The following is a 13,927-nucleotide window of genomic DNA, read 5'->3' on the forward strand; positions in this document are numbered from 1 at the left end:
CAGTTGCCAGTCCCCCTCCTTTTTGTAATGCCATGTATTTGTTGAAGAAACGGAGTCATTTGTCCGGAAGAACTTCCCACGTTTTGGATTTGGTGTCCTCATGGTGTTACTTCACACGTTTCTGTAAACAGGAGGGAGAGCTCGGGGCTTGATTGGATTCAGGTGGAAATATGCTCTGTTTTTTGGCAAGAATTCATCACTCCAGTCTTGAAACACTCTCTTCCTTGGCCTCCAGGACAGCATACCCCTACCTCTCTGGCTGCTGTTTGTCTGTCTCCTTCTCTGGCTATCTCTTCCCTCAGCTCACCCTGACAGGGGTTCTTCTCAGATCTCTGACCTGGATCTGCTGGCCTGTCTGTACCCCCTCCTCTCACATGGGCTTGTCCCCCCTTCCTACTGAGTTGTTAGTCACCATTAAGGGCTGATGACTCTCACATGGGTGCTTCTATCTCTACTTGTTGTCCTGGGCTCTGGGCATCACCCCAGGGGCCATCCTCTCTGTCGTGCCCCACACACACTCCATCCCTCTCCACGTCCTGTGGATCCTGCCACCCAAACATCCCTCCTCCCCACCCCTTCCATCTCTCTCGTGGACAGCTCCTACCGCCCCCGTGGGCCTCCACTCCACAGGCAGTGTTCCAAATACAGATCTGACCATCTCATTCACCCCTTCCCTGCTTCAAACTCTTCCAGATCAAGTCCCAGTCCTTGCCTCGGCCCTCAGGCCCGGTTCCCTGCCTCACCTCTTGCCACCCCCATTCCTGCTCTCCAGCCCCGGCCACATGGCCCTGCTGGTAGCTTCCGGGACAGTTTCCTCTACTGCGGACACTTTGCATCATCTCACCTCCTACTCCCTTCACGTGGGTGGCTCTTCCTTTCCTGAAGGTATTGGATGAGACATCACCTCCTCTAGGAAGCCTTCCTGACTCCCCCACCTCCTGGCCCAAGGTTGAACTGTCAGAGCCCAACTGGCCAGCAAGGGAGATAGCAGAGGAACCGGCAGGTCTGGGTGGGTGGGTCAGGGTCCCCAGGGGCCCACTGCCACAAACCCCCGCTGTTTGCTGTGCCCTGCTTCTAATGGATAACCCCTGCTCTCCTGGCAGCAACGAGTTCAGCAGGCTGGTGGCCGGGGAGTACCTCAGCTTCTTTGACTTCTCGGGCTTGACTCTGGACCGAGCACTCAGGTCAGTGGGGCTGGGATGGGATAGTGCCCACAGGCGATACAGCCACACATCTGGATTCTCCTGCCAGCTCTACTGTAAACTTGCTGTGCAAGACCTTGTACAAGCCTCTTGACCCCTCTGGGGAGGCTGAGGGGAAGGGGTCATGAGAGCAGCAGCAATGCAGAGACTCAGTGAGTGCTGGCTCTGCGGTGGGCGCTGAAAATATGAAGGTGGGAATGCAGTCGTGACTCTTCAGGAGGGGAAAGGGCCAAAAGGCTTGCCTGTACTGAGCACTTCCTGTCTGCAAGATGTACCCTTTACACACCCTGCTGACTGCATCTTAGCAACACCCCTGTAAGGTAGGCGGTATCATCCCATTTACTTGTGGAGAAACTGGGGGCCAGTTCCCCACAGTCACTGAGGGAGGAGATAGCCAAAATGGAATTTGCCCTCAGGTCCTGTTGGTGTTTGGACCCGGGGAGCGGCCCTCAGGAGGGGCAGGTGCAGGCCCCAGGGAGCGGAGGGCAGGGAATGGGAAGATGCAGCCCAGTGTCCAGTGGACCCGGCGGCAGGGCCAGCAGGGAGACCCTAGGCCAGAGCCCTCTTGGGGAGGGGTGGCGGTCTCTGAGCTGAGGGGTGGTTGGTCCCATGTATGTTAGGTCTGTTCACCTCCTACATGCCTCTCACACTTTTAAAAACTGTATTTTCCCTTTTTTTTCTCTGTTTCAGTTGGGATATTTTCTATTGACCTGCTTCCAGTTCACTTACCCTTTCTATGTGTCTCATATGCTGTTAACCCCATTTACTGAGTTTTCACTTTCTATTGTTTTATTTTTCAGTTCTGGAAATTTCATCTTATTACACATTTTTTGGGGTAGGTTTTAATTCTCTGAGGGGAATTCTTCATCTTTTGATTTATTTTCTACTTACTTTCCCCATCTTTCCCTCTCTTTCTTTGAACATATTAGTCGCAGTTATTTGAAAGTCCTTGTCTGCTTTTACCCCGATATCTGCATCATCTGTATCTGTTTCTATTGTTTCTCTCTTGGCTTTCCATCTTATATCCTACTTCTCTGTGTGCTTAGTAATTTTTTTATTAGATGCTGTACGTTTTCTATAGAATTACAGTGGCTCTAGATCATTATGTGTTCCTCCAGAGAGGGTTTACCTTGTCCCTTGCTAGGCAGTTAGAGGAGGGCAGGGAGGCGCAGTCCTAATCCATCCAGGGCTGAGCTGAGGAGAGGCAGCCCTGAAGTTTGGTAAGTCTCAGGATTCACCCCGATCACAGGGTGAAGGCCGCAGAGAGCATGGTGTGTTCACTGGGGCCTCTCCCTTTGGTTGATCCTAAATCCTAATTTTGTCTCCTCGTTGTGGCGAGACTGTCAAAAAACCAAATCCCTCTACTTCTCAGAGAGGCTTTCCTACCCATTACATCTTTAGGTTTTGGTAGATATCTCACAGGGAGAACTGGCCACATGTTTACAGCCCCTCAAGTCTCCCAGTTTGTCTCTCCAGCTCCGTGAAGCCACTAATTGTTCTGCCTCTTGCCTGTGCCCGTGATTGGCAGTGTCCCCGGGGAGAAAGCAGCTGCAGATCAGCCCACCTCTCCCCAGTTCTCTCCTCTCCAGAATCTTGGTCCTATTGGTGTTTGTTGCGTCAGCAGTTTTCTGATAGCTTAAGAGAGATGTATTTTGTCTGGCTGTTCTCATTGTTCTCAGTGGAAGTGTTGGTCGGCTGCAGGCTCCTCTATCCTGAGCTGAGCCTGAATTTTCACACTGGATGATTGGGTGGGGAAGGTGTTTGGTGGGTTGGGCTCGCAATCAGAGGCATGAGTGCTGGGTGGGAGGACCTTGTATATCCAGCCCAATAGATTGAGGCTCGACTCTGCAGGCCCTGGGGAGCCCCAGAAGGTGCTGGGTGTGAAGCAGTATTTTGGGAGGCGGTACTGGCAGCAGTGTGCTGGCGGCCTTTGATCCAGAGGCTTCTGAAGAGGGTCAGGTGGGAGAGGACGAGGCCTGAAGTTGGGCTGTGGGGCAGAGGAATTATTGGTGTGAGAAGCGCAGAGGATACAGCAGACAGGCCCGTGGTTCCAAGATGCAGGGTAGACGGTGGGCACTAATGAGGCTGATCCCGGGGGCAGCCTGAGTTTAACTGGAGCTTGGTGAAGACCCCTGAGGAAGGGGTGTTTGGGCTGGGGAGCCGGAGCTGGGATGGATGACTCCCAGGTAGGATAGGCTACGGTTGGGATGTGGGATGGGTTTTAGAAAGTCCTAGTGGAGTATGAGGAGAAGAAGGAGGGGCCAGATGCAGGGAAGAGAACGGGGAACAGGAGAGACAGGGAAAGGAGGAAGCCTAGATGGCAGATGGAGCGTTTTTATACAGCAGTTGATTGATTGGGATTGAATTAGAGAGTGGTCTGCAGTTTTGGTTGCCTTGGGAAGCCTGCAAGGGTAAAGACTGGCCAGAATGGGGCTCACAGGTCCCAGGGTGCCTTAGAAGTAGCTTGCGAGAGGATAAAGCAAAGTGGGCATTACAGAAGCCAAGTGAACCGTGGCAAAATCAGGGACAAACTAGTCTCATGAACCCAGGATGAATAGAGGCCCACACTGTCTCAGCTTGCTGTTTCCCTTCCCAAGAAAGGGTGTGCCTATGCCCCAGGTGAGGGACCCCAGCCCCATCTCCCAGCCTCTCTGGTTTTGGCATACTCTGCCAGGGGCCCCTGAGAGCTGGTGACCTTTGAATTTGGCCTTGAGAGGGACTCAGAGCTGCCCAGCAGAGGAGGCTCAGACTTGGGGTGGGGGGAGTGAGGGAGGCCAAGGTTGGGCCTGGGGCTCAGCTGGTAGTGCCTCAAGTGAGGAGTGGGAATGGCTGAGGGAGAGCGGTCTGAGGAGCGGTGTGGATGGCCCAACCATGGAGGAGGGAGCGAGGAGTGGAGTGGATGCTGGCACTGAGGTGTTCGTCTGCCTTTGCTCTTCACAGTCTGTCCCCTGCATCCTTCCAGAAGGGCCCTGGAGGATGATGAGGGCTGAAACTCCACACTCCAGAGGCCATTATGCGGGTCAGGGTGCCTCCCCGGGCCCAGATGCTGGGACTCTGGGGCCTCAGCCCCCTTGGGCAGGTTTGGGTGGTGTGTGTGTGTGTGGGTCCTACCCCGAGTGAGGATTCAGACTGACTCAGGGGCTCTTGGAGGCCCTCAGCATCCTTGCATTACCCTCCAGAACCTTCCTGAAGGCCTTTCCGCTGATGGGGGAGACACAGGAGCGTGAGCGGGTCCTTACGCACTTCTCCCGCCGGTACTGCCAGTGCAACCCTGACGACAGCACTTCGGAAGGTACGCCTCGCCCCACTCCCCTGCCCCCCAGCCGGGCCCTGGCTTCTTCCTACCTCTGGTCCACCTGCCACTTCTGTCCTGCTCAAGAAACATCAGTGAATGAACGATGGCAGGTGGCATGGGGACTGTCTGCTGGAAACGGAACCTCCCAACTGCCCCGCCCATTGTCATTCCCTGTGCCTGAAAGTCCTCCGTCCTGGAGTCAGTCCTTTGGGTCCTCCTTCTCTGTGGTGCCCTGTCGCAATGCTGATTGTTGGTGTGGTGGGAGTCCTAGTGTGGAAGTCTGGGTTGGGGTCCTCTTAAGTGCAGGACTTGTCCTGTGGATGGACCTGAGTCCCAGGACCTGGGGGACTAGACTGGTTATTAGAGGAGACATGGACCATGGAAGGGATATAGCCCAGGACCCAGAGCCATTCCTGGGTCTGAGATTCAAGGTGAGTTTGGCCACAGCGGGCAGGAATCTGGGCTAGAACAGGCCCAGGGTGGTCTGGTCACCTCTGAGGGAGGAGTTGGTTCTGACCTGGGGTGAGCAAGTGATTCCGATGCTGTAATGGGGGGGGACACGGAGCATCACGCAGGCCCTGGGCCCTGATGTGTGGTTGGCAGGTGGCTGGCCTCTACTTGTCTCCAAGGCCTCCAGGCTGGCTCTGACAGGAGGCAGGTGGGAGCCTGGGGTTGGGAAAGAGCTGGGTGCTCACGCTGAGGGTGCCACCGTCTCTGATTTAGATGGGATCCACACGCTCACCTGTGCCCTGATGCTTCTCAACACGGACCTGCATGGACATGTGAGTTGGGGAGGCAGGGAGCGGGTGTGTCCTCTCACTGATTCATCCCGAGTTGTCCAAGGGCCGGTTCTTTCTCCAGCCCCCTTCCCGAGACCTCCTGCTCGCTGGCCGTGTTTCTTTGGCAGACCTGGGAGTTGGGCAGCTTGGCTTCTAGACTTGGCTCTGCCCTAGTTTTATCCACTTGAGATCTGCCTGGGTCCCTGCCTCCAAGCAGGACAGTAAGAACAGCTGAGGCACATGGGAATTTAGGATGTGCTAAATAAGACGTGTGCCCCTAGCCGTGTCCATACCAGACATTGCTAAACAATCACATGTTCTTCCTACCCCTTGTGCTGTAAGCCTGAGTGCAGTCCTGTTTAAGTGCCACACCCCAGGCAGCCCCTTCCGGTCAGCTGGTAGATTGCCCTCAAGAGGCATTCTCGTCATGCACCCCTCACCTCCCTGCCCCGACTAGGCAAACAGAGAAGTGACAGGTGGGTGCCCCGGGCTGTGAGCCTGTGTCTGGTCTGGGATCTGGGCATCTCAGTGCTTCTTGTGGCTCAATAATTCCTTCTTCTTTCCTCTGTCTGCTCCGGGGACCCCCCCTTTGGGCTCTCTTGCCCTCTCTCAGGTGGTAAGTGTAGCTGGTGGTCTGCATGCCCTGTGAGCCTAGACCCCATCTCCATGTTCCCCTTCTGTGTCCCCCATCACCCCATCTGGCCCACTGATCATTACCCCGTCATTGCTCACCCCGGGGTGGTCAGAGCCCCTCTGTTGGGTTGGGGATATTTCAGTGACTCATGGGGACAACAGGCCAGCACATCTGGTTCCAAAGTTAACCAGGAAAGTCCAGGACATGTAGGGTGGAAGAAAGACCTGGGATAGGTCCAACTTCAGAGCCTACTCTTGCCTCCAGGTGGTACCTCTGTGACCCTGGGCAAGACGCTAGCCCTCTCTGCGTCTCAGGTTCTACATCTGTGAGGTGGAAATAATGATTTCCCCCATAGCGTCCTGGGGAGACCTGAGAGAGGTATCACCAAGTGTTAGGGTCTGGCACTTAGTAAGGATTTATTATTTAATATTATTATGATATTATACATTATAACAATATATTATAATATATCATAACAATATATTATAATAATATTATAATAATATTATAATGTATTATTTAATACATTATAGCAATATATTACAATAATATTATAATATTATTGCACAGTGATAATAATCATATGTATTATTAATATTAAAATTTAAATAATGGAGAGTCCAAAGCCCCAGCCTGTAGATCCCTGGAAGATCAAGAAGGTGAAGTGCCCCGCCTGATGGCAGCCTGAGCAAGCATGGGCACACTGGGGTACCTGGCCTGGGGAGGGTGAGAGCCTCGCTGACCTTGGCACGAAGAGTAGTTGTGTGACAACTTTGGTTATGTCCGCCTGGGCTGTCAGCCTGGGTGTGGAACAGGAGAGAAGACGTGTGTATTCCATGGGAATATCATCAGAACAAATGCCCATTAATGGGCTGATGTTCCCCCAAGACTGCTTACTGTTTGTTTACAGAGAGCAGGTGTTGCTGGCTTACCTTAAAAGGAGCTTTAAGCACACCCCTCCTCTCCCCATCTCCACCCTTGGCGGGGCCAAGGGCCATCTCAGGACCCAGTCACTCCTGTACCAGCCCTGGATGCCTCTCCCTCTGGTTGAGAGCTGCTAACAAGGGCAGCAGTCAGTGAACCCCGGGTCGAGAATACTCTCGAGCTTGGTGGGACTTAGCTGCCCATGGCACCACCTTAATGCCCACAGCTGAAGAGAAACATCACCACCTTCATAGATCAAAAGCGGGTGGGGCAGGATTGTTCATACTTGCAGCCAACAGACATTGAGGGTCCCGCCTCTCTCTTGAGGCAGTATTGCAAAACATCAAAAGCAAGCGTTCTGGGTTGGAGTCCTCTGTATTTCTCCACACAATAGCTTGTGACCTGGAGCGAGTTATTTACTTCCCTAAACCTCAGTTTCCCCATCAGAAAGTCCCTGTAAGACTGAAGGAGATAGCACTTGTAAAGTGCTTAGCCCAGGGCCAGGTTGTTGCAGTTACTGTGAGCTTTTCCAAAGGACCCCAGCGGAAGTGGCATCACCTGCTTTGTTCTTTTCCCCCTCCCTTCCTGCTCTCATTCTTCTGTTCTTTGACAGAGACTGAGTGTCTGGTGGAAGGTGGGGATCTCAGGAATGTGGGGCCCGCTAGGGCCCCCAGAAATAGCTCTGGTCAAAGCAGGAGGCAGTACAGGGGCTGGCAGACGGAGTAGGTGCACCCTCTTCAGATGGGCACAGCCTGGTGGAGGAATCTGGAGGACTTTCTGTAGGAGGGGCATTTGGACTCTAGGGGCTCAGCACCTTCTGTGTTCCATAAAAAGAAAGAAAGAGAACCCCTGCCTCAGGGTGCCTACCTTCTAGTTAGAGGAGATAGAAGATAAAGAAGTAAACAAGTGATTAAAGCAGTGATAGGTCTGTGAAGGGAATAAACAGGAGGGTGTGATGGGGCTGGACTGGGGGTCAGGGAAGGTGTCTCAGAGGAGGCACGGTTGGGGTAGAGATGTGGAGGATGAGCAGGAGCCAGCCATGGAAAGACCAGGGACAAAGCCTTCCAGGCAGAAGGACCAGTGGGGCTGGTTTCCACCTTTTGGCTATTGTGAACAGTGCTATGAACATACATGTACAGGTTTTTTTAAATTTTTAAATTTATTTTAATTTTTTAATTGAATGAAAAATTCTTTAAGTTCTATAGTACTTTACAATTTTCAAAAGTTTCACACACATGATTTCATATAATCTCATAATAACCCTTTTTCTTCCTACCCTATATTGCCCCTCACCCTTCCTGGTAACCACTGGTTTGTTCTCTATATCTGTGAGTCTGCTTCTTTTTTGTTTTATTCACTGATTTGTTGTATTGTTTAGATTCCACGTATAAGTGATATTATATAACATTTGTCTTTCTCTGTCTGACTGATTTTACTTAGCATAAGTTTTTGTTTGAGCACCTGTTTTCAATTCTTTTGAGTGTATACCTAAGTAGTGGATTGCTGGGTCTGATGGTAATTCTATGTTTAACTTTTGGTGGACAGTAAAACTGTCCATAGTGGCTGTTGTTGGAGTCCAGGTGGGAGATGATGGTGGCCGGGGCAGACAGGGCAGTGAACATGGAGAGAAGGGACAGATGACGGAGGCCAGTTGAGGGTGAGCCTGACAGGACGTGCTGATGGGGCTGATCAGGGAAAGAGAGGAGTAAGGATGGCTTCAGCATCTGGCTGGATGGGGGTGCTGTTTCCTGAGATGTAGAAGGAACTTCCGTAGGTGGGTGGAGGGCGTGGTGAGTGGGAGAGCTGGGGCCCAAGTCCCATTTGTGACATATTGTGCTTGAGATGCCTACTGGACATGAACATGGGGATGCCAAGGAGCTGGTGGGATAAACGAATCTGGGATGCAAGAGAGAGATGGGGTGAGGAGGTCATTGTCATCCTGGTGGAGTGAAAGCCATGGGATTGGCTGAGTGCCTCAGGGAGAGAGGCAGGCTGGTGACCTCGTCCCAGGGCATGGCATTATGTAAAGGTCAAGCAGAGCAGCAGGAGAGGCTTTGAAGCAGCCGTGGAGATGGGAGGAAAACCAGGAATGTTCAGTGTCTCAGAGGTCAAGAGAAGAAAGCGTTTCAAGGAGAAAGGAGTGGCCAACTGCATAAAAGGCTGCCATGAGGTCAAGAAAGATGTCAACAGAAAAATGATCATTGAGGTTGGAATGCCCAACCTCATTATCACTGCATGGTCAAGGTCATTGGAGACCTTCACAACAGCACTTTAGGTGGAGTGGAGAGGACAAATGCCAGGCTGGAGTGGGTGGAGATGAGGATAGGAGGGGAGGAATTGGAGGATGTGGAGAATTCTTTTGCGATATTTGGCTTTGAGTGGGCTCCTGAAATGAGCCACTGCCTGGAGGGGTCTAGGAGGAACTCTTTCAAATCTGACTAGGGCATGTGTGTATGTCAGTAGTATCCACTAAGCAGGCAAGGAGAAACTGATGATGCAAGAGAGAGAAGGGAAAATCGAAGCTTTCCTTGAGATGAGCAACAGAGCATAGGTGGAGAGTGGCCTTAGCTGGGAGTAGGGAAGGCTCATTCCCCATGACAGAGTGAGCTGGAAGGGGAGGATGTCAGAAGAGGGTGATTTTAACCTCCAGACAAGAGAAGATGGGAGCTTGGGTGAGAATTGGAGATGGAGACAAGGAGAGGTATTAAAAATGTATTTTGGATGTGCAGTCACTAGCACTGGTTAATGGAGTGAACGCTGGGGTGAGGGAGGGAGAAGCGTCTAGGCTGAGGCCAGTAGAGGGGGGAGGAGATGGATGGGAGAAGCTGTGCCATGAGCTTTCAAGCTGAAACAAAGGTAAGTTTTTTTTTCAAGAAAAGCTTAATTTCTCTCAAACTTGGGTTGCCTGAAGGTTAGCAGTGGGAGTGCTGGGGAGGTGGGTTGGTGCTGGATGGTGGAGGACTGGACAGATGCAGGGGTTGGGATACTATTCTGAAGACTGGGGGCGGGGGGTCCTGCCCATTCTCAGATGGCATCTGAGAGCCATCTGAGCGTCATACAAGAACTTTAAAGGGACACTGAGTACAACTCAGGTTTAGTCTAGATTTGCAAACAGTGATGAGGGTTTCCCTGCCCATGGGACTTTCAATTGGCCCCTCTCCTTGCCCTGAAGGATGACATCTACTTTCTTTCTTCTTGGCCTGTCTGATTCTGCTCTTGGGGGGAGACTTAAAGACGGGCTGGGATTGTTCTGACCCCAGGCCTGTGCAGGCAGGTCACGCCAGACCTGTGGAAAAGGCCTTGGAATGGGGCTGTGGCCAGGCCAACCATAACTCTTTTCTGATTGGAGACAGAAGCTGTGGGAACAGTTTTGAGGGTCAAGGCAGCAGGGAGGCCCTTTTGATCCAAATGGTGGTGGGAGGAAGGGAGGAACTGGGAACTTGGAGGCCCCAAATCATCCATGTCAGTCCGCCTTTGGAGTTTCTGGACACACGTCTTTTCCTTCTCTCTTTCCCTTTTTCTCTCCCTCCCTCCTTTCTTTCTTTCCCTTCCTTCCTTCCTTTCTCTTTCTCTCTCCCTTTCTTCCTTTCCTTTCCTTCCCTTCCCTTCCTTTCCCTTCCCTTCTCTCTTTCTTTTTCTTTTCTAGTACATGTCTTTTTGCCTGGTTATTGTTGTTATTTTATTTTAAATCAGGTAATTTACCCAATATGATTTCACTTTTTTGCAGTTGATTATCTTACTTTCCCATCCAGAGAGAGACTGATTTTAGTAGATGAAAGTGTATTTTGCATTTGTTGGTTGTAATGTTCTATGTGTTAATAAGGTCAAGTCTTTTAACTGTGTTGTAAAAATCTTGTATATCCTTAATGAGTTTTTTATTATGGTAAAATATACAAGACATAAATTTACCATTTTACCCAGCTTAAGGTGTAAAATTCAGTGGAATTAAGTACATTCACATGGTGTGCAACCATCACCACTCTCTTGTTCCAGAACTTTTTCATCACCCCAAAAGGAAACCCCATACCCATTCTCAGTGACTCCCCATTCTCTCCTTCCTCCAGCCCCTGGCAACCACTAATTTGTTTTCTGTCTCTATGGATTTACCTATTCTGGATATTTAATGTGAATGGAATCATATAGTATGTAGCCTTTTTATCTGGCTTCCTTCACTTAGTGTAATGTTTCCAAGGTTCATCCGTGTCATAGCATGTGTCATAATTTCATTTGTTTTTATGGCTGAATAATATTCCATTGAATGGATATGCCACATTTTGTGTATCCATTTGTCTTTTAGTGAATGTTTGGATTGTTTCCACCCTTTCGATATTGTGAATAGTGTTACTCTGAACATTTGTGTACAAGTTTTTGTTTGAACACCTGTTTTCAATTCCTAGGAGTAGACCAGCTGCATCTTATGGTAATCCTATGTTTAACTTTTTGAGAAACTGTGAAACTATTTTCCATAGTGGCTGAACCATTTAAAATACCCACTAGTAATGTATAATGGTTTCAATTTATTCACCTCCTTGCCAACACTTCGTTTCTTTCTTTCTTTTTTTCTTTTATAATGATAGCTATTTTAGTGGGTATGAAGTGGTATCTCATTTTGGTTTTAATCTGCATCTCCCTAGTGACTAATGATATTGAGCATATTTTCATGTGCTTGTGGCCATTTGTGTATCTTCTCTGGTGAAATGTCTATTCAGGTATTGATACTTTGCCCATTTTGGGGGGTTTTATAATTTTTATTTAAAGTTGTAAAAAAAATTAAAAATTGTGGTAAAATATGCATTACATAAAATTTACCATCCTCACCATTTTTATATGTATAAGTCAGTAGTATTAAGTCTATTCACATTGTTGTGCAACCAGTCTTCAGAACTTTTTCATCTTCTCAAACTGAAACTCTATATCCATTGAACAACTCCCCATTCCCTGCCCCCCAGCCCTTGGCAACCACCATTCTGCTTTTTGCCTTTGTGAATTTTACTACTCTACATACCTCATGTAATTGGAATCACACAGAATTTGTTTCTGTGGCTGGCTTATGTCACTTAGCATAATATCCTCAAGGTTTATCGATGTTGTAGCATGTATCAGAATTTCCTTCCTTTTTAAGGCTGAATACTATTACACTGTATGTATATACCACATGTTGTGTATCCTTTCATCTGCTCATGGACATTTGGGTTGCTTGCATCTTTTGGCTACTGTGAATAGTGCTGCTATGAACATGGGTGTGCAAATATTTCTTTGAGACTCTGCTTTTAATTCTTTTGGGTATATACCCAGAAGTAGTATTGCTGGATCATATGGTGATGTTATTTTTCACTTTTGAGGAACAACCATGCTGTTTTCCATAATGATTGCACCATTTTACATTCACACCAGTAGTGCACAAAGTTTCCAGTTTCTCTACCTCCTTACCAACATTTGTTATTTTCTGCTTTTTGATAATAGCCAAGTTATATGTTATTATAGTTTTAATCTGCATTTACCTAATGATTAGTAATCTTGAGCATCTTTTCATATGCTCATTGATCATTTGTATATCTTCTTTGGAGAAATGTCTATTTAAATCTTTTGCTTTTCTTTAATTGGGTTGCTTGTGTTTTTGTTGTTGAGTTGTAAGAGTTCTTTATTTATTCTAAATACTATACTCTTATCAGATCATGGTTAGAAAAATTTTCCCTTTTTATAGATTGTCTTTTCATTCTCTCAATAGTGTCTTTTGGGGCACAAAAGTTTTAAATTTTGATGCAATCAGTTTATCTATTTTTTCTTTTGTTGCTTGTGCTTTTGGTGTCATATCTAAGCAACCATTGCTAAATACAAGGTCATGAAGATTTAGCCCTATGTTTTCTTCTAAGAGTTTTATAGTATTGGCTCTTATGTTTACATCTTTGATCCATTTTGAGTTACTTTTTGTATATGGTGTGAGGTAAGGGTCCAACTTCATTCTTTTGCTGTGGATATTCAAATTTCCCTGCACATTTGTCCCAGCACCATTTGTTGAAGAGACTATTCTTTCCCCATTGGATGGTCTTGGTACACTTGTCAAAAATCAATTGATCATAGCATTACAATTTATAAATGTATCAAAGTAACACAGTGTAGGGACTTCCCTGGTGGTCCAGTGATTAAGACTCCGTGCTCCCAATGCAGGGGGCATGGGTTTGATCCTTGGTTGGGGAACTAAGATCCCACATGCTGCATGGTGTGGCCCCCCCCGCAAAAAACACCACCAACAGAAAAACAAAGTAACACAGTGTACACCTTAAACTTACACAATGTTACATGTCAAATTTACTCAATTAAAAAAATCAATTGACCATAGATGTATGGGTTTATTTCTGGAGTCTTAATTCTATGCCACTGATGTATATATCTATTCTTATGCCAGTGTCCCACTGTTTTGATTAGTCTAACTCTGTAGTAAGTTTTGAAATCAGAAAGTGTTCTTTTCCAAGATTGTTTTGGCTATTGGGATCCCTTACAATTCCATATGGATTTGAGGATAAGCTTTTACATTTCTGCAAAAAAGGCCATTGGGATTTTGATAGAAATTGTATTGAATCTGTAGATCAGTTTTTGAAGTATTACCATCTTAACTATATTAAGTCTTCCAGTTCATGAACACAGGATGTCTTTATATTTATTTATGTCATTAATTTCTTTCAGCAACCTTTTTTAGTTCTCAATGTACAAGTCTTTCACCTCCGTGGTTAAATTTGTTTCTAAGTACTTTATTCCTTTTGATGCTATTGTAAATGGAATTGTTTTCTTAATTTCATTTTATGATTGTTCATTACTAACATATAGAAATGTAATTGATTTTGTGTGTTGATCTTATATCTTGCAACTTTACTGAATTTGTGTGTTAGCTCTAATAGTTTTTTGGTGGGTTCTTTAGGATTTTCTGTATGTAAGGTCATTTCATCTGTGAATAGAGATAATTTCACTTCTTTTTTTCTAATTTGGGGGACTTTTATTTTTCTTGTCTAATTGCTCTGGCTAGAACTTCTAGTACAATGTTGAATAGAAATGGGAGAAATGGGTATTCTTGCCTTTTCCTGATCTTAGGGGGAAA

At 47.6% G+C, this 13,927-nt stretch overlaps 1 protein-coding gene across 1 annotated transcript in view; it reads left to right on the forward strand.

The window, feature by feature from the left end:
- PSD2 (pleckstrin and Sec7 domain containing 2) overlaps nt 1-13,927 on the forward strand; it is a 55,628-nt gene that overhangs the window by 27,161 nt on the left and 14,540 nt on the right. Inside the window, exons 6-8 of the mRNA XM_060092002.1 lie at nt 1,104-1,184; nt 4,382-4,494; nt 5,221-5,279. Coding sequence (XP_059947985.1) covers nt 1,104-1,184; nt 4,382-4,494; nt 5,221-5,279 — 253 coding nt within the window. The remainder of the gene's footprint in view (nt 1-1,103; nt 1,185-4,381; nt 4,495-5,220; nt 5,280-13,927) is intronic.

The sequence above is a fragment of the Mesoplodon densirostris genome, chromosome 3 (assembly GCF_025265405.1).
Source record: "Mesoplodon densirostris isolate mMesDen1 chromosome 3, mMesDen1 primary haplotype, whole genome shotgun sequence".
Classification (NCBI taxonomy): Eukaryota; Metazoa; Chordata; class Mammalia; order Artiodactyla; family Ziphiidae; genus Mesoplodon; species Mesoplodon densirostris.